At 37.3% G+C, this 26,655-nt stretch overlaps 1 protein-coding gene across 1 annotated transcript in view; it reads left to right on the top strand.

The window, feature by feature from the left end:
* Positions 1-26,139, top strand: part of stim2b (stromal interaction molecule 2b) — a 45,968-nt gene extending 19,829 nt beyond the window's left edge. The window contains exons 2-12 of the mRNA XM_059535574.1: positions 8,829-8,959; positions 15,148-15,259; positions 16,358-16,469; positions 17,172-17,287; positions 18,252-18,429; positions 19,067-19,244; positions 20,123-20,284; positions 20,736-20,836; positions 20,918-21,156; positions 22,169-22,349; positions 25,510-26,139. Coding sequence (XP_059391557.1) covers positions 8,829-8,959; positions 15,148-15,259; positions 16,358-16,469; positions 17,172-17,287; positions 18,252-18,429; positions 19,067-19,244; positions 20,123-20,284; positions 20,736-20,836; positions 20,918-21,156; positions 22,169-22,349; positions 25,510-26,047 — 2,048 coding nt within the window. The 3' untranslated portion in view covers positions 26,048-26,139. The remainder of the gene's footprint in view (positions 1-8,828; positions 8,960-15,147; positions 15,260-16,357; positions 16,470-17,171; positions 17,288-18,251; positions 18,430-19,066; positions 19,245-20,122; positions 20,285-20,735; positions 20,837-20,917; positions 21,157-22,168; positions 22,350-25,509) is intronic.
* Positions 26,140-26,655: the final 516 nt, after the last annotated feature.

Below are 26,655 nucleotides of genomic sequence, written 5' to 3'. Positions count from 1 at the left end.
GAAGCAGTGCTCAGTGAGAAATAGTAAATCAAGTCATCTTTTTTTGGAGATTTTACTTTGCATTGTGGGTAAAGTGGGCTGAAGTGCTAGAAGATTTACCATATGCTTTGAGGTTAGTTGTAATCCAGCTCTGCAGGCCCCCCAAAAACAGGCGTGTTCTCAAAGGCCACTTATCTGGCTTCACAAACTGCTAGAGTTACACATTCTGTAGCTGTGTTGTTATGTGCTGCACTTCCGCATTAACTTTGTTCGGCTAATTGATTGTGGATAGACCGAAGACCTAATTATTCCAGTGGCGCCTCGGATGTGGTCAAAGGTTAAATCCATCATTCTCTGATGTCAGCTCTGTGGACAGTGAGCGAGGTGTGGTCATAACATGCTGCAATACTGTACGTGCTCTAGTGGAGTTTTATCAGTTAAATTGATCTACTGCAAATACACTTGTGTCCATATAAGTTGTTTGTTATTCAGTTTTTCCCATGTAGACATGACACTGCCGTATTCTCACTGAAATGTAATCAGCAGTTTACAATGCTGTTGCACCATATTTACCTTTTCAATCTCAACAAAGTTCTCGATGGATGCTTGCCATCAGACTGCTGATGAAGTCATTGGATGAGTGGCAAAACTTCTTCAACCACTGGAAAACAAAGCCTAGATGCTCTTGGGGAAAATTTGTTCAGAAATTCCTGGATGTATGCCTTTTGTAAAGCTGAAATAAAAATTTGAAAAATGAGTAAAACTGGAGATTTTTAAAGGTCTGGTTGTGCCAGTGTAATAGAGCTATACCACACTGCTCTAGTACTATTGTTGACCATATTTGATGTCTTTCCCTGCTTAATTGCTAGAAGTCATGTTTGTGGTGGTGGCATTCTAGAGAACCTGTAGGAGAGGTTGCAGGAAGTGGTTCCAAACAAACAGGAACTCACAGTTCTTAAACAGGAAGTTCAGAGGGTTGCCTACTTTCAATATTCACTATGACATGGTTTTGAGAACTCAGATTAATAAAGAACTGTTTGACAAGAGCTGTCTCTCTCATGATATTTGCTGAAGAAATATAGTGCCAGTGTCAATGAAAATGCAAATATCACTATAACCAAATGCTTTCATTCTAAACAAATGTTAACAAGGCATTTGTTTTTATATTTAGACTACTGTTCTCAGTGTGCATGTTTTGGCAGTGATCTAAAGAAGGCCTAATGCTTGTTTGACCTATATTATTTCAGTATGAGACCACCAGACACTCTGTATTCACTGTTCTCACTGTACAGGTTTCCTCTAATGTATGTAAACACAAGTTAACACCTAAACCAGCGGTTCACACATTGTGACACACATTTTAAACAATTACTTGTTATTTGTTGTGCCACAATTTTTATAGGACTAAGTCTTTCTTTCTTTCTTTCTTTCTTTCTTTCTTTCTTTCTTTGTAAATGGAATATTGTTGTCACAGATTGTGCTTCTTTAAACGCTACTGCATAAACTTTATGTAGCTAGCTGTATATAGCTAAATAATCTTGAAACCATAGGTTAGAACAGGTGGGAAATTCAGCTTGGAATTGAATAAACAACCAATGTCAATGTCACCTTTATTTATATAGCGCTTTAAACAAAATACATTGCGTCAAAGCAACTGAACAACATTCATTAGGAAAACAGTGTCAATAATGCAAAAATGATAGTTAAAGGCAGTTCATCATTGGATTCAGTTATGTCATCTCTGTTCAGTTAAATAGTGTCTGTGCATTTATTTGCAATCAAGTCAACGATATCGCTGTAGATGAAGTGTCCCCAACTAAGCAAGCCAGAGGCGACAGCGGCAAGGAACCGAAACTCCATCGGTTACAGAATGGAGAAAAAAACCTTGGGAGAAACCAGGCTCAGTTGGGGGGCCAGTTCTCCTCTGACCAGACGAAACCAGTAGTTCAATTCCAGGCTGCAGCAAAGTCAGATTGTGCAGAAGAATCATCTGTTTCCTGTGGTCTTGTCCTGGTGCTCCTCTGAGACAAGGTCTTTACAGGGGATCTGTATCTGGGGCTCTAGTTGTCCTGGTCTCCGCTGTCTTTCAGGGATGTAGAGGTCCTTTCTAGGTGCTGATCCACCATCTGGTCTGGATACGTACTGGATCCGGGTGACTGAAGTGACCCTCTGATCTGGACACAGACTGGATCTGGTGGCCACGGTGACCTCGGAACAAGAGAGAAACAGACAAATATTAGCGTAGATGCCATTCTTCTAATGATGTAGCAAGTACATAGGTTGTTATGGGAAGTGTTTCCGGTTCCGGTTTACCTAATTAATGCAGCCTAAAAATCCTTTAACGGATTTGGATAATAAAAGCATATTAGTATGTTATGTGTATGCCAGGTTAAAGAGATGGGTCTTTAATCTAGATTTAAACTGCAAGAGTGTGTCTGCCTCCCGAACAATGTTAGGTAGGTTATTCCAGAGTTTGGGCGCCAAATAGGAAAAGGATCTGCCGCCTGCAGTTGATTTTGATATACTAGGTATTATCAAATTGCCTGAGTTTTGAGAACGTAGCGGACGTAGAGGATTATAATGTAAAAGGAGCTCATTCAAATACTGAGGTGCTAAACCATTCAGGGCTTTATAAGTAATAAGCAATATTTTAAAATCTATGCGATGCTTGATAGGGAGCCAGTGCAGTGTTGACAGGACCGGGCTAATATGGTCATACTTCCTGGTTCTAGTAAGAACTCTTGCTGCTGCATTTTGGACTAGCTGTAGTTTGTTTACTAAGCGTGCAGAACAACCACCCAATAAAGCATTACAATAATCTAACCTTGAGGTCATAAATGCATGGATTAACATTTCTGCATTTGACATTGAGAGCATAGGCCGTAATTTAGATATATTTTTGAGATGGAAAAATGCAGTTTTACAAATGCTAGAAACGTGGCTTTCTAAGGAAAGATTGCGATCAAGTAGCACACCTAGGTTCCTAACTGATGACGAAGAATTGACAGAGCAACCATCAAGTCTTAGACAGTGTTCTAGGTTATTACAAGCAGAGTTTTTAGGTCCTATAATTAACACCTCTGTTTTTTCAGAATTTAGCAGTAAGAAATTACTCGTCATCCAGTTTTTTATATCGACTATGCAATCCATTAGTTTTTCAAATTGGTGTGTTTCACCGGGCTGCGAAGAAATATAGAGCTGAGTATCATCAGCATAACAGTGAAAGCTAACACCATGTTTCCTGATGATATCTCCCAAGGGTAACATATAAAGCGTGAAGAGTAGCGGCCCTAGTACTGAGCCTTGAGGTACTCCATACTGCACTTGTGATCGATAGGATACATCTTCATTCACTGCTACGAACTGATGGCGGTCATATAAGTACGATTTAAACCATGCTAATGCACTTCCACTGATGCCAACAAAGTATTCAAGTCTATGCAAAAGAATGTTGTGGTCAATTGTGTCAAACGCAGCACTAAGATCCAATGTAATCCAACCAGTAATGTTTTGCATCATATGTTGCATACATTTGAGTTGTCATTGATTTCCAGCCGTCATTGAAAATTAAAAACCTACTAAATTTTTTTCTTGTAAAGGAAACATGACATTTAATGACACATGTAAATGTTTCTAGTGCATATTAAAAAAGAATTACTGAAAATAAAAACAATAAAATGACAGAAGGTGTCATAGTAAATGGTAAACTTCTATAGAGGTGAACAGCAAACTACATCAGATATATATTTTTGCATTCCCATTTGCGCAAATAGCAATATAAAATTTCCACAATGGCTTTCAAAAAGAGGCAGAAACAGAGAGACATTGATAGTGTCAGTGAGAAGAGAGAACAATGTGAAATTTAGCATTTCATATTTATTTATATATATATATATATATATATATATATATATATATATATATATACTGTATATATAAACCTCACAGGATTTATGATGCTGATGACCGTTGAAATGCATCCTCACGAACTGTAAAAAAAAGAAAAGAAAAGAAGAGTTGTCTGGCCTTAATCGACTTGCTGTGACCCCTTCAGTTAGGCAATGTGTCCGTGTCAGTGTGACTTCTGCATTTGTCATTAGGCCGTGGAGGTAAGAGGGTGGACCTCCCCCCTCTTTCAAACCGACTGATCCTATCGGAGAAGTTTCTTCAGACAGTGGGACCTTGCTGGATGTCCGTCTTTATGTTAAAGTCACAGCATGTGCGACTACCTCTACACATCATCTGCAAACACAAACGGATCATGTGTGGTTCTTCTCCCTCTCATGACTGCACACTGCTCTCTTTTCTTATCCTAGTGCAAAAACTGATCTTCAGAGTTGCTTATACAATCATAGATAAGTATCTGGTGTAATTAAGTCTCTGTCTCCCTCTGTGTTGGTGGTTAGTCACTCATGTCTTGAGTTTCAGCTTCAATCCGCACATTCCTACTGTAATGGCACACAAGCTCTGTCTCCTTTTCTGGAAGTATGAACTTGTGGATTGTGAGCTTTGTCAGATTCTGAAAAAAATATTGTAAGTATTTTAACACACACTTATGCAATATCATAAGCAGAGGATTATAGGTGCCCTGTCCATGGAGGAATAATATGCCTTTTTATGGCGGTTCAGAAAGACAGAAGCAAAGGGGGTTGGTGAGGGCCGTTTTTACCCATTACCTTTTTGTTTTTAAACTGTTGTTATGATTTGGTGATCTTGCTAATTTGAAACAGGAAGTTTGGAAATTCAAAAAATAAATAAATAAATTAATTAAAATGAAATCAGGCCAAGAAATGTGCTTTGACTGACAAAAAGGTTTGGGAATCCCTAAATTTACCATAAGGATAAGCATGTGTTTAAATTACTCCTGAATTCATAAATCCATGGGTCATTTTTTTATGGCTTTTGAAGTATGGTGATATCATATCATTATTGCCTCAAAGGTATGATGAATTGACTTGTATTTATTTTTTGTTTCATTATTATTATTATTTGTATTATTATATGTATCTTGTAAGGCTGATGTGATGATTTAACGTTACAGTAAATTTAAAGTAATAAAGTTGCAAAAACAGCACAGTTGTTTTAATTGAAAATGAATACCATATTACACAAATTTGACCCATGTTGACATGTTGAGATACTGGTAGCATGATAAAGCAAGGGTGGTCCAAAACTAATAGAGGTCCCTGATCCAGAACTGGTATTATTCCCGTCCCATGACAGCATCTCAGGGGGAAACTGGTAAAGATGCATGAGCCATTCCACTTTCTCTCAGATTCTCTCTCTTGCTTTGAAGTAATGTTTTACTTTCAGTATGCATCACCTTGCTGCATTTCATTGAGTTTCTCATTTGACTGGACTTCTCATCTTAACTCTCTAGAGAGTCCCAGTCTAGGAGACTGTCTCACAGTAGCCCACCAGCTCCTCTTGACAGCTCATATCTCTCTTGGTTTTTCTCTGTTTTCTCTCCTGCGATGAATGAGCACTTACTTACATAAAAAAAAACTATTCCTATTGCCACATCATCTGAAGCTGATTCGTGTGTTGAGAGTGTTTGAGCAGTGTGCCTACTCCTGTCTGAGCCAGGCATCCATCTGCAATCCGAGTGTCCCAAGCACATATCGTATCTCTCACAGTATGCATTTACTTTACACCCCGCTTCTCTCTTGCAATTCTGTAATTACCAGTTAGATTAAAGGGGCCACACGACTTTGAGAAAAAAGGTATTATTTTAGTCGGTGAATAAAGTACATAACATTTGAGGGTGTTGTACCAATAAAGGTACAATTTCTATGCATTTTTTTTTCTGGGAGTGTATTTACAGAATTCTTATTACCTATTTATTTAGTATTCCATAAATAATGTATAATTGTATTAAAATACAGTACAAAATCATACAATGATAATAAATACACTATCCTAAAAAAAAGAGGTGTTTCTTTTTCTTTTTTATGCTATATTTATGTATAGACATTGATTGCTCTTTTATAGGCATTTATATACTAACATTTTATTTAGTGACTTTTCAGATAGAACTGCAACTGATTTCCTTCGCCATTAAGAATATCCTGAAAAAGAATTGATCAGAGGGGATGTGTGGCTTGTCGTTCGTATAGCTTGAGTTAAAAGTGGCTTTTGAAGATTGTTTGAGAGTTACTTTTCCCTTTATTTCATGGAAAGAAAGTTTTAGCAAGTGGCGGTTCATCTGTTATCTGTGACTCGTGCCTTAATTTAAGGAGTTTGTGTATGTGTGTGTGTGTGTGTGTCTGTGTGTATTTCTCATGGAGGTCCGTACTGTTCTTTGTCATTGAGATAAACCACTTCCTGACAACTGGAAACAAAAATCTATTTATAACTTTGTGTGTCCTAATTTTACACTCACTCATTTTATTCTCCAGAACTATTTTAGCTACTTGGTCGTGTTTATTCTCCCCCTCACTGTGTCCCTTCCTGCCACATGCTGTATGTGCTAGAGGGGCTTTGTAGTAAGTTTATTAATGTCACCTGAATTGAAAGTGACCTGCACATCATCAGCATCATTTTTTTTTCTTTGCTAATCTGAATATGCTGTTAAAAGTGTTTGGAACACTGGTGGAAATGCTTCTGTTTAGATTTTTGCCAATTTTTTTATTTAAAGGGGTCATATGATGCAATTTCAAGTTTTCCTTTCTCTCTGGACGCGATGCAACGCAACACGTAAAAAGACAGTATAAGTCATTATAATCAGTAATTATGTTGTGCCGGTGTTCTGACCGAGACAGTATCACAGTATGGTAAGGGCCATAACATTTCCGTCACACGCTTGGCCAGCTGGCCAATCAGAGCACACCTAGCTTTTCAGACGAATGAGCTTTGTAAAAAATGATGTTTCAGAAGGCGGGGCATAGAGGAGAAACAATAATGAACATTATGTAATAACGAAAATAATCATTTTTTGAACTTAAACTGCATAAACACATTTCATTACACAAAATACACAAAAAAATGTTGTTTTAGCAACATCATATGACTCCTTTAATATAATTTGTCATTTCATATGATCAGCATACAATTTTACAGAAGAGTTAACACAAATTTCAAAATGTCTTTTGTGACGGATGCATTAACTTTTGTGTGAAACCTGATGGTCATGATCCAAAGAGTTTTAGAAATGGATGCACAAATCTGAACAAAGAGTCACATGATCTATGTCACAAAATTATTAATTTTATTAGTTTAGTTTTTTTTATAAAATCCCAAATTCTGTGTGGACTCTGCTGTTTGACGTGCAGAATTTGTAATTGTTAGGCATTTCTTCTTGTCACAGTGTTCCCTTTATGTCACCCATCAGCACAAGGGAGTTTTATGCAAAAAACCACACATGGAAATGAGTGTGGACAGGGACATCTGGTACACAAATATGATTATGCAATCCGACTGGGGAACACATACAAGGCATAATGCAAATACTAAGAAAAGACCTTCTTTTGTTTAACTTTGTTTTGCAGAATTTTTAGGGTTGTACAGCCATACAAGGAAGGACTTTAGTCACTTTTGTTGGTGATACAGTAGCTCTCTGCTTTTCATTCAACATAAATAGTTTTTCAAACTAGTGTCTGGGGACCCTCAGATCCAACCTTTTAAAAAAGTGCTTAATTGTACATTACAACTAACATTAATGTATATCAAATCTTGAAAATATCTTATAAAATACTTGTAGAAAAAATAATATTAATGAAATAAGGATACTAAGAGAGCTGCTGTACTTTAATGACTGATTCTTATCACACTTTTAAAACTGTAGAGTATTATTTTATATACATTAATATACTTTAAATGTACTAAATTGCAACTTCATCGTGTATTTTGAAATAGTTTTGAATATACAAGATATTCAAGTTTCAGTAGAAATGACCTTATATTATATTTTTGGTTTACCAAAAATGTGTCTACAGTACACTTTAGCCATATTTCTAAGATAACAGAATTAAGAAAATTGCATATAAATATGAAGAGTTTATTTACAAAAACATAATTTATTTTAATAAATCATGTTTTATCTTGTTTTTATTGTGTTTTACTGTGTTAGTTAGCTGTATTTGTTTTATTACTATTTAATCAAACATGATTTTTGAACATTTTTAAAAACTGAGTTATTTGGGTTTTTTTTGCAGATGAACTCTTCATATGTAGTTTAATCCTACTTAAAGAGATAAATCACTCAACAATGAATCCTTTTTTTTAAATTATGCATAACATCACACTCTCATATCTCATTCTCATATAGTAAACATTTGTCTTTATTCAAGCAGAGACAACTGCCTTAATATTTTAAGGAGATCATGTAATATATATGTGGGGCTTTTTTGTGTAATGTGTCTCTCTGGGAAAATGTTCCTGGTGCTCCTCATTGATGTGTGATGTGTTATCCAATCAGGGCTCTTTTCCAGTAATAGTCTTGTTAAAACTGGATTGATTCTTCTTTCCTCACAAGTCTTCTCTTAAATAAGAGCAAGGATGTGATCCAAACGAATACCAGCACCATTTGCCATATCAACAGCATGCAACCTAATAAGCGTGTCAAGACCGGTGAAAGCACACCACCGTAAACCAGAGCCCTACAGATGTCCAGACATGCAAATGCTCGCACGTACAGACAGTTAGACAGGATAAAAACTTGATGAGTAATATGATTATTTATTAATCAACAACAGAAAGTCTTGTTGACAGGCATTTAAGGCCTGAAAGTGGCCATACATAATACTTATCATCAATTGTCTGCAATAAACTTGTATTGAACTACATTGAAAAGCTTAAGTTTAAAGCTGAGTTTAGCTGGACAAAAGGTAATTGTGTGTCTCTCCCTGCAGACCCGTGTTTGACAGTCATCCCTCCATGTATGAATGAAGCTGACCACTTCAGTTTAGAGGCACTTCGGCACATTCACAAGCAGCTAGATGACGACAACGATGGAGGAATTGAAGTGAATGAGAGTGTAGAGGTAAGCTTATGTTGGTTTGACCTTAAAAATTGCGTTTCCTTAATACTTGCATTTTATTTAATATAATATAAAATGTGTTGGAGTGTGTGGACATTGTGTAGTTTGCGTGCATGCATTTTTTAGGGGGTCGGGGGCTTAAAAACAGGTCAGCAAAGCTTACACCTACCTGGGACCTCAAAGGGCAAAGTTGACATTGGTTCTTGCCTGCAAGAAGAGACTATTGACATATGAGCACTTCTCCCATAGGGCTGCTACATTACTATGTGTGTGTGTTTTGGTGTGTACATGATGAAAAGTCCATGCATATTCATGTAGGATTTGTATATAATTTGTTTTAAATATGTTAAAGGCTTTTTGCATGGTTGAACAGGCAAGTTATCATGTCACTTGAATATGCATGGCTTTCTGGACGTTATCTATACATGCAACACATTCTGTGCCAGTTAAATATAATCTTGTCTGTGACGTGATTTACATGACTCTGAATGCTAATTGCCATTTTGTCTTTCAGAAGGTGTTTAGATGAATTATGTTTTAACAAAACTAAATTATTTGTAAATAAAATTAATCTACAGCCATGTGAATATTTATGTGGAATTAAAATATTGTTTGTTTATTTATTATTAACTTGCGCTTTGTAAAAGCACTTTATGAATAAAATGTATTCTTATTCTTATTATGACAGTTTATCATAAGGTTATTTCATTTATATTGTCGTGATCAATGAGCAATGAACATTTTTACTAATTTAATAATCCTAAGTATTCATCAAATTAATAGTTAATTCATGTTTGTTCGTGACACATTGTTAATTTAATGTAAGCTTAAAATGTAAAAAAAACAGCATATTGCACTAGAACAATGGCCTGTTTTTGTCTCGTGTGTTGGAGAGACTGAGATATACATTTGTTTTTATCCGTCTAGCAGCAATGTAGAAATGGTACTTTAAAAACGGATGTTGACATGATGTTGGCGAGGTTTTCCATCTGAGTGTGCTACACTCATGTACCTCATATAATCCGGGTTCAAAAATCCCTATTTTTGTTAGCATGAACCAGCAAGGGAGACGTGCCTTTACTGTCTCGTCGATACAGTATGGTACATCCGATAAGGTGCTTCACATTCATTCAAAACTTACCTTTCTTTGTGCAACTTCAGGTGTCTACGGAGCCCGGGACGTCACCTATAGGAGAAAAAAAATCAATCAGTGGCGATGGTTTTGCAATCCGTCCCCTCAGTTTATAAACCGTACTCACAAATTCATAAACTGTTCCTTTGGTTTAACAAATCGTGCCCACGAATTTCCAATCCGTAAACCGTACTCACGGATTCATGCAGCAAGCTCCTACGTGTTAACATACAGTTTTATTGAATATTATTAATAGGTTTAATAATAATAAAGGAATAATCTTATAATAGCACTTGATTATTATTGTACAATAAACCTGGCATTGTGACTAACTCTTGAGTATTTTTTTCCTCTGTTGTAAATTGTTTTGGATAAAAGATTCTTATATGTATAACCTGTATAATAATATATAATAATGATAAAAATAAAAATAAAGTTATTTTTTATAATTTTAATTTGTAGGCTAAATAAATGAGTACAAGAAAATAATTCATGAATTGCTTTATTTTTAAATAACCTTTGACAGTTTTGGAAATGCTTGTGTACAATTCTTTCTTAACATGAAGACTTATTTTTGTGATTTTATTATACTAAGCTCCACCCACCCCACCCCACCTGCCGGAGTTAGATGCATGTTTCACTGTTAATGTTATTATTACATAATGAGGCCAAAAATAACATTGCATTCAGTTAGAGAGAAAAGGAATGAAAACATAACCGGCATATTATTTGTTTTGTATTGCTTTTTACCCTTATTTTCTTCTTCTTTTTAGCGTTTATTTTCATGGCCATAAAACACAGGCTGTCTTATAATATTGGTGATTAATGTAAAGTAAACGCTAAAAAGAAGACTATTTTGTGAATGCTGATCGTGGACTCATTGGATACTATGAAAAATAATGTTTGATAAACAGAAATGATTCTGCCGGTTGGGGCGGAGCCACAAATGCGTGTAAGTTTACAAATCCGAGGGATTCGTATACGGATTCAAAAACCGAGGGTAGGCTACGGTTTACAAAATCTGAGTGCACGGATTGGAAATTCGTGGGCACGGTTTTTTAATCTGTGGGTACGATTTGTTAAACCGAGGGAACAGTTTATGAATTCGTGAGTACGGTTTATAAACCGAGGGGACGGATTGCAAAACCGTCTCCACGGATTGATTTTTTTTCTCCTACAGGTGACGTGCGGGGTTCCATAATACGGAGAGCGGCGCGGCCGTGTGAACATTTTTTTCCCACCAGGTTTTCATGGGAAGTAGCAAGTCTTCTTGAGTCAAAAGACGCAAGTCCAAGTGAAGTCGCGAGTCATTGATGTTAAAGTCCAAGTCGAGTTGCAAGTCTTTGTACATTTTGTCGAGTTGAGTCTGAAGTCATCAAATTCATGACTCGAGTCTGACTCGAGTCCAAGTCACATGACTCGAGTCCACACCTCTGGCAATCAGTGCAGTGGATGATGGATGACATGCAACAGTTTGTGTAGTGCGAGAGTCAGTGTAATGGAAGGATATGATTTTGCTTTGGAACCATCAGATAACGGAAATTTTCAGAATTTTGCTGACTTTGTCGACTTCAAACGGGTGTAGCTCAGTCATTTTCATCCGATTCCAACAAGTTATAAATAATTTTGAAGGTTAATAAAAAAAAAAAATCAGGTGTTATGAGAGCCCAGATTGCTCTTCTGCCTTGATGGGTCTGGCATATCGCATCTTCTTCTTCACAATACCCCATAGATTTTCTATGGGGTGAAGGTCAGGCGAGTTTGCTGGCCAATTAAGAACAGGGATACCATGGTCCTTAAACAAGGTACTGGTAGCTTTGGCACTGTGTGCAGGGGCCAAGTCCTGTTGGAAAATTAAATCTGCATCTCCATAAAGTTGGTCAGCAGCAGGAAGCATGAAGGGCTCTAAAACTTCCTGGTATACAGCTGCGTTGACCTTGGACCTCAGAAATCACAGTGGACCAACACCAGCAGATGACATGGCACCGCAAACCATCACTAACTTTGAAAACTTTACACTGGACCTCAAGCAACGTGGATTGTGTGCCTCTCCTCTCTTCTCTCAGTCTCTGGGACCCTCATTTCCAAAGGAAATGCAAAATTTACTTTCATCAGAGAACATAACTTTGGACCACTCAGCAGCAGTCCAGTCCTTTTTGTCTTTAGACGCTTCTGATGCTGTCTGTGGTTCAAGAGTGGCTTGACACAAGGAATTTGACAGCTGAAACCCATGTCTTGCATACGTCTCTGTGTAGTGGTTCTTGAAGCACTGACTCCAGCTGCAGTCCACTCTTTGTGAATCTCCCCCACATTTTTGAATGGGTTTTGTTTCACAATCCTCGTCTTTTGGACAACTGGTCGTCTTTTGGACAACTGTCAAGTCAGCAGTCTTCCCCATGATTGTGTAGCCTACAGAACTAGACTGAGAGACCATTTAAAGGCCTTTGCAGGTGTTTTCAAGTTAATTAGCTGATTAGAGTGTGTCACCAGGTGTCTTCAATATTGAACCTTTTCACAATATTCAAATTTTTTGAGATACTGAATTTGGGATTTTCCTTAGTTGTCAGTTATAATCATCAAAATTAAAATAAATAAACATTTGAAATATACCAGTCTGTGTGTAATGAATGAATATAATAAACAAGTTTCACTTTTTAAATGGAATTAGTGAAATAAATGAACTTTTTGATGATATTCTAATTATATGACCAGCACCTGTACATCGGCCGATGATTAATGCGCATCTTGTAAGTAAAGCCGGTTATCTAATCAGCGGTATACCATCAGGTGCATGATTTCACATAGAGCAGCTGTTATTTACCGCTGAATAGATAACCGTCTTTACTGACGAGATGCACATTAATCATCAGCTGATATATATTGTGCACCCCTAGGTGTCAGTATGCTAGCATTTAGCTTAGCACCATTCATTCCTTAGGATCCAAACAGGGATGAATATAGAAGCCACAAAACACTTCAATGTTTTCTAGTGATGGGAAGTTCAGATCATTTTACTGACTCTGACTTTTGAGTCACGTTCAGCAAAATGAACAAATCTTTTTTCGAGTCATTTCGTTCATTTTAGCAAAATGTAATTAACATGTTATGTGTTACTTCCCCAGCACATCTAGTACTTACGCAAACGTTGATCACACTACAAACAATACAAAACTAAAACGCTATAAGATACAGAAAAGATTAATTCATTGTTTACCTGGGTCTTCAGTCTGTGATTATCTCACCTCATCTCTTGTCTGACAAGTCTTCAGGTTCAAGTCATTCCTTAATCACGTGACAGACCCATACGCTAAACCATGCAGTCCGAGCCGGAAAGAGAATTGATTAGTTCATCTCATGAGTCTTTCGGGTCGAGTCGTTCCTTAATCACATGACAGACCCATACGCTAAACCATGCAGTCCGAGCCAGAAAGAGAATTGATTAGTTCATCTCATGAGTCTTTCGGGTCAAGTCGTTCCTGAATCACGTGACAGCCCCATACGCTAACCCAATGCAGTCTGAGCCGAAAAGAGAATTGATTGGTTCATAGTTTGGGAGTCAAAAACCCGATAGACCCGAACTATGAACTAATCAATTCTCTTTCTGGCGCAAGACGGCATTGACTGACACAGGTGAATTACTACTAGTGGAACAGAACCTATAGAATATTGCACATACGCGACTGAAAGAATCATCCCCCGAAAACGACTCGTTCTTCCCGAGTCACATTAAAGATTCGTTCAAAATGAACGAATCGGTAAAGAACGACACATCACTAATGCTTTCCCTATTTAAAGATGGTTACATGAGTAGTTACACAAGTAAGTATGGAGACACAAAATAAACAAAGAAAGCACTACTCTATTCGTGCATCTTCGGGGGTCTTCTCGGCGAGAAGAACACCACAACGATAACGGGAATGTGTTCAATTCAAGGCAACAGCTAACCTCTTAGAGAGGGCTGTGGCATGCATGCTAGTGTCTTCCACCGCCGGTGGGCAGATCACTTAAGTCTACTACTACTTAAGTTCTTTTTCACAGTTAATTGCAGCTGGAAGTAACTACACAAGAGGTAGTAAGTCTTTTGGTCTGCACAAACATAGTAAGTAAACATGTAGATGTCACTAGTGGCCCTCACCATTTCCTTCAAACTCAAGATTGAAAGCGAAGATACTGTTTATTTTCTCTTCTTGCTTACCTGAATTTTTTTTTTTTTCCTACTCGGCTCTTTTTGATTTTAGTGAGAATGTGACATTTGTCATTAGGATTGTTTCTGGTTATGGCAGGTGCTCCTGGGCTCAAGAAGTGTTTCGAGAAGAGGCCCAAGAATTTCTCCTTCTTAGAGCCACTGAAAGTTGGTGTCCTCTTTCAGGACACAGCAGATTCCTGTGTGTGTATGTGTGTGAGTGTGTGTGTGAGGGAGAAAGAGTTGCAAAATAAGCCTACACGACTTTAAAGATGTCTTGTCCCTCATTTGTTGGATATGAGTATGTGAGCATACAGGTAGCAAACATAATTCAATATGAGAAGGGACAAACAAAATGCAGTTTAACAAAATGAAATTTTTCATCATGTATGTGCAGCACACAAATATTTAGAACCACAAGAGAGATACACAGTGTACACAGACCTGACCACAGAGAGCTCACGCGTATGCTTGTCATATTCTAATAGCTTTATTGTGCAATAAAACTCTGCTCTAGTTATGTATTTTCCTGCTCATCTTTTGAAATTGCATTGTGGCTCTGCAAATGTTGTCGGCTCATTATGATTAATCACTTTTGTTTTTCCTCATTTGTTAGTTGCTATGGTTAAAAGCATCTGCAGAATGAATTAATCTCATCTAAGGCGACAGATATGACATTCAAATGCTATGTTTCTTTAGTGTCGTTTTTGCATTACAAATATTTGAATTATATCAAAAGCTATTTTTGAAACCAGTAAACCCTGTCACCTGTAACCTGAAGGCAAATAAAATATGATATGGCATGAATGAACTACTTCGTAAGAAGTAATTTTCCTGTGGTCTGAGCAGTAATGTTATCCTGTTGTTCTTCTGCAGTTTATCATAGAGGACATGAAGCAGCACCAGACTAATAAACACAGTAATCTTCACCGAGAGGACCAGCACATCACGGTGGAGGAGCTGTGGAGGGGCTGGAAAATATCAGAAGGTAAAGAAAGATGAACAGAGAAAACGTGGGCTGGGTTGTGTGTACAGCACTCTGAGACAGTTGTTCACTTATAGAGATTATGCTGTACTGTTTATATTGTGCTAGATATATTTTGCAGCCACCAATGGGCAGGACGATTTCATATTATTTACATGTGAGAGCAAAAAATGGAAGCATGGATTAATTTGAACAAATACTGAGCAGGATTTGTCCCAAACCAGTCAAGTCAATACAAGAAAGATCTGTCTTTTAACTTATTTACATCCCAACCCTGCCCCATAAATATAGAATTCAGTTGATGACAGGTGTGCGTATATATTGGCTAGCTATTATTAATTTGTGCGTAACTATACCTTTTGTTATTTATCAGTTAAGTTCCTTAACCTTAAAAAAATCATAATTATGAAATAAGGTTAAGTATCTTTTATTTGTAAAGTATTTAATGGGACACATTCAACATAATCTCCAGGAATTTAATTTGTGTTTGGTCTTGGGGTTTCCTAGTAGTGATGTCATTAGATGTCTTAATGGAGTGATGTCACTAAATTGAACAAGCTCAGAGAGACATTTCTAAACAAAGATAATGTGTTATATTGGAGTGATGTCATCTTACAGCATCAGGCTCTGTTGAAGCTCTGAGAAGACACTGGGGCTATCATTTGGCTCTGATTTTAGGGATAAATTATGGTTAGGGTCAGGTTTAAGGTTAGAGATACTGTAGGGTCTGTGTTTTTGGATAGTAATGTTGTGCCATGATCAATAAAAGATGTTAATCTAGGAACATGTCTGATCGCATGGCAAAATCACAACAGTGGTGATGAATATACTGTAGAGAGGGGTCCTAATGTCCATTAGTCTAATGCTTCCATTTAAGTGAGTCACTTTTTCCCTTAGTGCTTTAAGATCTAGTCATATAGAAATTGAAACCATGATATGACCTGGACTCAGGCTCTCCTGACTGAAGTTAATTTATTTATTTTTTGGTGTGTGAAATGTGGTGATCATATTCTCCAGCATGATTTGAGATGATCCAAAGAGCATCTTAAGCTCTAATTTCTTCATGTCCCCCTCATTTTGGTCTTTTTCTTTCCTTCTCAGTGCACAACTGGACACTGGAGGATGCGATTCAGTGGCTGAAAGAGTCAGTGGAGCTTCCTCAGTACGAAAAAAACTTCAGAGACTTTAAAGTAGACGGCAACACGCTACCTCGGTAAATACACACACTTTTGTCTGTTCATCATGGACTTTCCATTGACTTGCATTGTTTTTATACGTAGTTATAATACTCCTGCCCCTAAACCTGTCAGCCTCACACAAACATTCTGTTTTTCATTTATGTAATATATTTTAAGCCACATTCATGTTAAAGTGTGTTAGAACATAACAGGGTAAATAAAAATCACCAGTTGTGAGTTTTTAACAGCAGTGCATCCCTCTAGTGGTGATGATGCGTCAGTACACAGACGGTAAAGATGAGTACTGTATGAACATTGGGGGTAAAGTGAACTTTAGGGTGTTGAGTTTCCCCTCATGGCCACTTCTCCATGACTCATGAAATGATGTCACAGCAGCAGATCACCTTTCACCTGCAGCTAAGCTTAGTATGTGTGTGGCAGTGCATGTGATCTTTCAGTCATTTAGTACTCACTTCTTAAGATTAGTCCTTTGAGCTTGAACTCGCCATTCTTGCACACACACAGTCACATAGACTGTTTTTCAGTTAAAGTAATTAGTTTTTCACCCCCCAAGATTTTCATAGACATTTCAGATAGATTAACTGGAAGCAATAACATTTCCAAGTAAAGTTTGAAATCACAAACTGACCTTTTTTGTCCGAAGAAACTGGCTGATTTAATGTGATCTTGGTTTTTTCTTACCCCCTGACCTGCTGGGTTTTTCCTTTCCATTACAGAATAGCGGCCAATGAACCATCGTTTATGTCAATGCAGCTAAAGATATTAGACCAACGACATAAACAGAAATTAAATCTAAAAGCATTGGACGCAGTGCTCTTTGGACCGCCACTACGTAAGTGTTTTCACATAAGCTCGAATAAGGCTTGTTTAATTGTTTATGTAAAGGGAAACATTTGCTCAAAATTTACTTTGTTCCAAACCCATATGACCTTGCTTCTTTGGAACACAAATAATACTGTACGTCACAATAATGTCGCTCTTTTCAGTGCAGTTAAAATGAATGAGATATTGAGCTTTTAAGGTACAGAAAGAATGCAGTAGTAACACAAAAGTGTAATAAGTAGTCTGTATGACTGAATTGCCATTCAAAAGTTTGGTGTCAGTACAATTTTAAGATTAACATTCAGCAAGGACACCCTAACTTTATCATTGTAAATAAATACATAAATACAATTTTAACTTTGTATTCAGCAAAAATAACTGATCATAGTTTCTCCAAAAATATTAAGCAAAATAACTGTTTTCAAGATAATAATAGTAATACTAATAGTAATAGTAGTAGTAATAATAATAATACAATATCAGAATTATTTCGGAAGGATCGTGAGACACTGAAGACTGTAATAATGGCTGCTGAAAATTGAGCTTATATATTAAAATAGAAAAACAGTTGTTTTAAATTCACAATACTCAATATTTCATAATATTGCAATTTTACTGTAATTGTAATAAAATACATGCAGTCCTCATAAGCATATTAGACACTTCTTCTTGAACTGTGCAGTGTATGTGCGAAATTCAAAGTGTGAGAAACAGACCAAACCTGGCACTTTCATGAGAGAAACCATTAATTAATTGTTTTATTTTAATCAGATCTTTTCAATGAATTGTTTAATCTGTTCTCAAAGTGGGTCAAAATGACTCATTGACAGCCAGAGTCTGGTTGCAGCATTTAACAGCTCACTGAAGTTTGGACAGTTTCTTACACCAAGCTATGTATAGAAGTATTTCTTTTATTGTAATATTTGCTTGTTTAGTGGGTATAAATACTCTGTTTTTCTTTCTTCTTCCTCTAGGTCCTCACCATCACTGGCTGAAGGACTTTGTTTTGATGATTTCAATCATCATTGGTGTGGGCGGCTGCTGGTTTGCATACATACAGAACAAGTCGTCTAAAATTCATGTCTCCAAGATGATGAAAGATCTGGAGAGTCTACAGCATGCTGAACAGAGTCTGACAGAGCTACAGAGCCGGTGAGAGAGAAAGCAAATAACAGACAGTGAGAGAGATATCCTGTCTTATTCTATCATCTGTATAACATCATATTTCATTTCTTGTTATGAGAAGGCTCATTAAGCTCTTCTATAAGTACCCTCAAGGGAAGAGTTCGTCCTAAAAATACATTTCTGTCATCATTTACTCACCCACACGTCGTTCCAGATCCGCATGACTTTCTCTGTGGAACACAAAAGGAGAGAATATCTCCAATATGTCAGAAAGTCCATGCAGCTCTCACGCTAACATTTCTGAAGTTGTAAGATAGCTGTATGTGAAAAACAGACTGAGTTTTACTGTCTTTATCCACATCCATATGACTTTGTGAGAATACGTACATTGGTACAGTGAGACCCCTTTTCACTGAAGTATGGCATTACATTCATAATGTTATATGACATGACATCTTTTGTTTTTTCTTGAGCTTGACAGTCTATAACCCTTTCACTTTCATTATATGGAAAAGAGTTGAGATGCTATTTTTTTATTTTCCTCTAATGTCATTTAGGTTTGGAACAACATGAGGGTGAACAAACATGAGTTTGGTCATTGTTATTTCAAATTGCAACACACCAGATTTCAAATGTGACTTAAATTTCTCTGTGGTTTCATCAGGCTGGAAAAGGCTCAGGAGGAGAACCGGACGGTGGCGGTGGAGAAGCAGAACCTGGAGCAGAAGATGCGTGATGAGATCAGCGGAGCAAAGAGAGAAGCCAGCAGACTGCGAGAGCTGCGAGAGGGGGCTGAATGTGAACTCAGCAGACTCAAGTATGCAGAGGAGGAACTAGTGCAGGTAGGAACCACTACATATCAAACGCAGTCCTTTAGTTAGTCAGAGTTAGTTAGTCTTTTGTGTGATAACCCTTACAAATGAAACATTCTGTTGTTTAAGTGTGCTATTGGTTTCTTTATGAAAGCTAAAAATAAGAGAGCATGCATTAAGTCTACTTGGTGTATACTGACAAATATTTGGAAAAGTATATTTTGCTAAGCATTCCAAATATATTATGCTTCAAGTGTAAACCTGTGCTGCAGTTATATCATCTGCCCCTTCACATGGCCAAGCTGTTTAAAGCTAAATGGATTATGGATTTTTTTTTTTTTTTTTTTTTACAGATATACAAGAATACTACTAGTTCATTGATATTAGTGTACATCCTAAAGAAAGTATACTTGGACAATATACTTTTATACTTGAAGTATACTTGTTTTTGTAAGGGAAGCCAGACTTTTGACTACACAGTAAGCAATTTTAATTTAAAACAACCACTCCCAGTTATTTTCTTTACATGATGCATATATGAAGTGTGTAAATCTAAAATGAATGCTATCATGATAACTGACCAATAATAGATTGCATTTTATGTAGCAAAGAATGAGCTATCAACATGATACAGTAATGTAAAATATATTTTCTCAAGCTATTAAAATGACTTTGAGGCCTCTAAGACTCAAAACAGAACAGAACGTTATTCATTTCTTTTATCCAGAATGTATGCATTCCTGCAGTTTATCATTGCATTTCTATTGCCTTTCATTACTACGGCCCTTTTCTGTAAACACACCTCTAAATGAATGCATCGTTCCTCAAGTTGTGAATTCTGTCTTACCACATTACAAGTAATAAATTACAAGTTCCAAAGAGTGTTTGTGTTTATTTGCTATTTTCAGGTGCGAATGGCGCTGAAAAGAGCAGAAAAGGAAATGCAGTCAGATTGGTCGGTGCCAGAAGCCCTGCAGATGTGGCTTCAGCTCACACATGAGGTGGAAGTACAGTACTACAACATTAAAAAACAGAATGCTGAGCTTCAGCTCACGGTCGCAAAGGACGAGGTGAGTGATTTATTGTTTAAAATGCTTTTTTACCAACAGATTTGAAAGTTGGAGCCCAAATAGTTTACAAAACATTTACTTAGGCATCAACTATTACACATTAAAAGTGAAGTTTAATTTTCAGTTTAAATCTACCTAAACAAACATCTCGTTCACTTTCTCTCTCAGTGACTGACAAAAAGGAAGCTTAAACTTCCCCCGGTTAATTTAGATTTCTAATGATGTGGTAAAATGACTTTTTAACTACATGGTTTGGTTATTTGCATCTGGAATGAGTCATCAGCAGTTAAGCTAAAACAATTAGCAGTCACTGCAGCACGAGAGATGAGCTTGCATTCAGTACATCCAACAAATGTGCAGATCACATATGAGCCGACTGGTGCATTTCAATGCAGCATCATTGTATTTTGATTACTTGTGTGCTTCTGTGTTCATGTTGTGTACATTTCAGGCAGAAAAGATCAAGAAGAAGAGGAGCTCTGTGTTTGGTACCCTCCATGTTGCACACAGCTCATCGCTGGATGAAGTAGACCACAAAATACTTGAGGCTAAGTAAGCACACATAATTCACAAACAATAGCTAATGGTTACCCACATTAAATGAAAGCTTATTAGTGCTTTTGTTCTGTTTAGAAAATCTCTGTCAGAGGTCACAGCCTGTTTGCGTGAACGCCTTCACCGCTGGCAGCAAATAGAGAAGATATGTGGTTTTCCAGTGGTTAATAACTCTGGGCTGCCCAGCCTCACCGCCTCCCTGTACGCTGACCACAGTTGGGTGGTCATGCCGCGGATGTCGGTGCCACCCTACCCAATCGCTGGCGGGGTGGACGATCTTGATGAGGATATGCCACCAATCATTCCACAGTTCACCTGTAAGATCCTCTCTTTAATCCCAAGATTGTGAGATATGTTGTGAAAATGTTGTGAGATTTTAAATTAATTTATTTTTTAACTAATGTATGCATTTAAAAACATTGCAGAGATACACTTTTTTTTATATAGTACATTATAGGCATGTGATGCCTAAATTGCTCTCTAATTCCACACATCATGGTCTCACGCAATGAAAAATAAATTGCCAAGCAAAGAGGACACTGACAACGAGCAGGTTACGCAGGTTACGTTTGGTATGAAACAAAGTCTTGTATTTTCTTTTTAAGAAATTCATAAAAAAGTGGCTCTTTAATGTGTGAGATTGCTGTAGTGCCTTAGTTCAAGCGGCACATGAACCGATGATCTCTTCACAAAATAAACATGAATGAACATCAGAAGGTGTCTGTTACAATTAAAACTCCACAATCACGGGAAGAAGGAGGCGAGAACCGGCAGACAATCAAATTTTTTAATTCAAAAATCAAAAACTTTAATTACAAAATAAAGACAAAACAGCACGTCAGCCCCTCACGGACGACTGACGCGCACAAATAAAAACCAAACACAACTAAAATCCAGGCCTGGTCCTCTCGTCCGTCACTGTCGTCGCTCCGGTTTTATATCCCTCCATCTCCTCCGTGGGACTCGAGACCGGTGGGTCGAGCAGGTGTCGCTCATTTCCAATCACTCCACCGGCCTCACTCCTGTTCCCACGTCTCTCGGCCCCGCCCCACTCGTCACAGTGTCTTTTTTCAGTCAAGGAAATATTTTTTTTTTTCAAGTTCAAGTCTACCAATGTTAATTTGCTCTCCTGTCTGGTTTGTTTGTCAGAAAAAAAGGCAGATTCGTCATTATGATTGGTCAGATTGCCTATCAAGCAAACTCTCTGCGAAGAATGAATTTAGAAACTAGTTAATCATTTGAATTGGTCCCTAAACTAAAGTCTTACCTACTTTGTTATGATAAGTATATCATGGTGTAAGTGCATAAAGATCTGTATTTTCTTCACAGCTCCTTTGATTCGACCTCCTCTGACGCGCAACAGCAGTGTTTGTCGTTCTCGCAGAAGTCTTATGTCTCAACCCTCATCCCTTTCTCCTGACCCTGATCTGCTGTCTATGGCCTCGGCCCCACTGGCCTACAGAACTGAGGGAGATGATGATCACATCTTCTTCAGTGTAGAAAGGAAGGGGTATGTCATCTACAGCTTCTCTTTGTATATATTAATTTATTTAAAGTGGTCATATGATGTGATTTCAGTTTTTCCTTTCTCTTTGGAGTGTTACAAGCTCTTGGTGCATTAAGAAGATCTGGAAAGTTGCATAGACTAAAGTCTCAAATCCAAAGAGATATTCCTTATAAAAGTTAAAAGAGTCAACCACACACCCCTAAAACGGCTCGTTCTAACACACCCCACATGTCTACCTCACTATGTGGGAAGATTTGCATAACGCCGCCAAGATTTTCACGCAAAGAAAGAAGGCGTACCTTTTATTCTCGTTGTAATATTGTTGTTGCCGCCTCCATGTCGTATAGACATTTTGTGTTTGGTTGTGAAAGCGAAACTACTTTGTTAGGCCTTCCAAAAGAGGACGATATCCGCTTCGTCATGCCGGGAGCTGATCTGTTCTGGTAGCTTAGAAAATACATCAACTTTGCACTGTGGATCTCGAATTGGGTTTCACCGTGGACGAAACGGAGTCCAGTCCCAGCGCCGTTCCTCTAGGCCTCCGGCCTTCGCTCACTCAAGGCCACGGTGTGTGACGCTGTTTCGTCGAGAAAGCAAAACTACTTTGTTTGGCCTTCCAAATAGAGGACCGAAATCATGTTTATATCATGTTTATAATGGGTTTGAATGTTTTTTAGGGGTGTAACGGTACGCAAAAATCACGGTTCGGTACATACCTCGGTTTTAAAATCACGGTTCGGTTAATTTTCGGTACAGTAAGGGAAAGAAATGCAAACATTAAACTGCAGGTTGTTTATTACTATAAACTTTTTTTAACAATTTGTTTACACTTTTTAAAAATACTTTTTAATAATATATATATATAAAATAAAAAAAGAATAAGAAATAAAATACTGCTGCAAAGTTCTCCACTAAATAAAATACTCTCAGTCTCAAACCAATATCACATAATGAAAAATATAAATAAATAACTATGATTACAGTACAGCATTACCAATCCCAGCTTGTAGGCCTGCTCATATTTAATATATATATATAACTTTTCCAAAGTGTAAAGTGCAGCATCAACAGTTTCAGTTTTTAGACCTGCTCAGATTTATTTATTGCGTTGGCCCAATCGGAATTAAGAGCAAAGGTCTGTTTAAATGCCGACGGGAGCTGCGTTTGAATTACAATCGTTTTTTTTCCTAGTTGTAGTGATGTTCACACTCGCGTGATGCCTTTTGAAAACCTTAGGCCGATGACACACTGGCATATTGCACCTGTCAAACATAGTCTATTTTGCCATCAATACTGTTGACGGTGTCCTTTATCAGTAGGCTTTATATTTATGCTCAACATTAAGTATAGATATTGTTGTCGTGAAGACAAGATTCTGGTCTGTCGGCAGCCTCCCTCTATGTCACATACAGTAGCAGCAGCACACCAGCGCTGTGTCAGTCACGATTCTGGTGTGTAAAGACACAGAAAACGCAAAGCAGCCATCATGCAACTGACACGCAACAGAAACGCCACGCTCACACCATGCAGCCAGTGTGTCACCGGCCTTAGAATCAGCTGCAGGGCGGGATTTGCACTGAACGTGGAGACTTCCGCCACTTAATATGTTCGTTTGGAAACACGAAAATGTACCTATGGTTCCGCAATCAAAATATTGCATTCGGTCATTCGGTACCCACGTGCACCGTACCGAAAGCCCTGTACCGAAACAGTCCAGTACGAATACATGTACCGTTACACCCCTGATGTTTATGTCTCGTTGCTCTGGCCAGACAGGGCATCACAATATGATAAGGGGCGTAACATTTCCATCACACGCTTGCGGAATTCGGCCAAACACAATGCACTGGATAGCTGGCCAATCACAGCACACCTCGCTTTTCAGATCGATGAGTTTTGTAAAAATCGACATGTTTCAGAAGGCCGGGCATAGAGGAGAAACAATAATGAACATTATGTGGAAAATAATGTGTTTTTTGAATCTTAAATTGCATAAACACATTCCATTACACCAAATACACAAAATAATGTTCTTTTTAGCAGCATCATATGATGCCTTTAAGATTCTGTTCATGGTAATGTGTTAATTTATCTTTATAACATCACGTTTATATATCATTTTATATACCAAAAGTTTGGAATGGTTCATGTTTTTTAAATGTTTTTGAAAGTCACTTAAACTCACCAAGGTTTATTCATATATCAAAATATACAGTAAAAAAGTTATATTGTTAAATGCTATTGAAATTTAAAATAAAAATTCTGTGATGACAAGCCATTACTCCAGTCTTCAGTGTCACATGATCTTTCAGAAATCACTTTAATATGCTGCTTTGGTGTTCAGTTATTGTCACTTACTATTGGTGCTCAGTTATTAATAATGGGTCTCACTATTATCAGCGTTGGACACAGTTTATGCTGCTTAATAATTTTTGTGGAAATTGCAATACATTTTTTTTCTGGATTCATAGATAAATTGAAAGTTCAGTTAACAGCATTCCTATGGAATAGAAATAACATTTTAAATGATTTTACTGTCAATTTCGATCAGTTGAATGCTGATTCCGTCTTGCTGATTAAAACAGTTCATTTCTATATGATAAAAGTACTAAAGCCAAACTTTTGAATTGGAGTGCATTACCGTTTCCTCAACATATAAAGCAGTCTTCAATATTTCTAATAATAGGAAAAGTTTCTTGAGCACCAAATCACAATTTTTTTTTTTTTGCATTAGTGACACACTTGTTTTCCTAATGAATGTTGTTCAGTTGCTTTGATGCAATGTATTTTGTTTAAAGAGCTATATAAATAAAGGTGACTTGACTTGATAAAAATGATTTAGAATGACCAATGGCTGCTGAAAATTCAGCTTTGCCATCACACAAATAAATTAAATTGTAAAATATATTAAAATAGAAAACAGTTTTTTAAATTGCAGTAATATTTCAAAATAATATTTACTATTACTAATTAATATTTTACTGCATTTTTGATAAAATAATTGCATCTTTGGTGGGCAGTTTTAAAAATCTTCATTTTTTCAAACATTTGACTGATCATTTGTATCTTCTTGATTAATGATTTTAATATATATATATATATATATATATATATATATATATATATATATATATTTTTTTTTTTTTTTATGTTTCTGCCACAGAGATCCTCAGGACACATGCTCAGATTCAGATTCTCTCAGTTCCTCTTTGGGCAGGAAGTTCTCCGGTCCCTCTGTTCAAAGTACATGTGTTACGGGCACGGATACCCCACCTCGTAAAATCTCTCGTGAGGAACTTCTTCTCCTGGTGCAGGAGGCCCAGACTGTCACCATAGAGACCTTACCTCCTTCCAAATCCTCCCCTTCATCTCCACTTGACTCCTCTTCAGTTCACAAGGGCTCTCCTGACCTTACCCACTCTTCCGTCCTCCCAGAATCTCAAAGTTTAACCTTTCACCCTGGCACCAAAGCTCTGGCCTATAATGGCATTCTGGAAAAGTCATACAGCATGGGGCAGTTGTCTGCTGGTGGGACGCCTCCAGAGGGTCACTACCCCTCGATTAGCTCACTCGACAGAGAAAGCAAATCTGTCAAGGAGCCCAAGCAACTCCAACCAACCTCCTCCCAGGACTCTTGCGATAATGGAGAGAAAAAACGCTCCAAGATCAAGAGCTTGTTCAAGAAAAGCAAAAAGCTGTGAGGAACAGTAGAGAAGAGGAAGAAATGGAGAGAAAAAGAAGCCTTAAAACAAAATAAATGAGGGTGATGCTGTCAACCAGAAGCCAAAACATTTTTCAGTTTCTTTGTCCTTTTTTAATTTAAATGGAATGTAGCTACTTCTGGGTTCAGTCCTGGGTTTTTAGCTTCATATATATGCCTTTAAAGGCCAGAAAATGTCATGTTAACATTTTGCAGAACATGGCCTCTTCACTGTCTTCTGTTAATGTGCACCCTTATGATGTCACCAGGAAGTGATCAGGAAATATACCAAAACAGAATAAACAGAACAGTACAAAATTAGCCAAATCTGCAAAATTCTAAAAAAAAAAAAAAATAGACTTCCTGGAAATATGTCTTAAAGGGAGGATTCACCCACAAGTGAAAATTCTGTCATCATTTACTTTCCCTAACCTGTATGCTGTAGTTTTTTCTTATGTGGGACACAAATTAATTTTTTTTGAAGAACTGTTACATAGTTCTTACCATACAACCAAGGTTCATATTGACCAAGGTCTGATAAACACCAAAAAGCAACATAATAGTAGTTTATACAACTTGTGTGCTATTTTCCAAGTATTCTATCCATCT

This window comes from Carassius carassius, chromosome 3, assembly GCF_963082965.1.
Source record: "Carassius carassius chromosome 3, fCarCar2.1, whole genome shotgun sequence".
In the NCBI taxonomy this organism is placed as follows: domain Eukaryota; kingdom Metazoa; phylum Chordata; class Actinopteri; order Cypriniformes; family Cyprinidae; genus Carassius; species Carassius carassius.
Note: the sequence above shows the minus strand (reverse complement) of the source record. Positions and strands in the feature narration are given on the sequence as shown.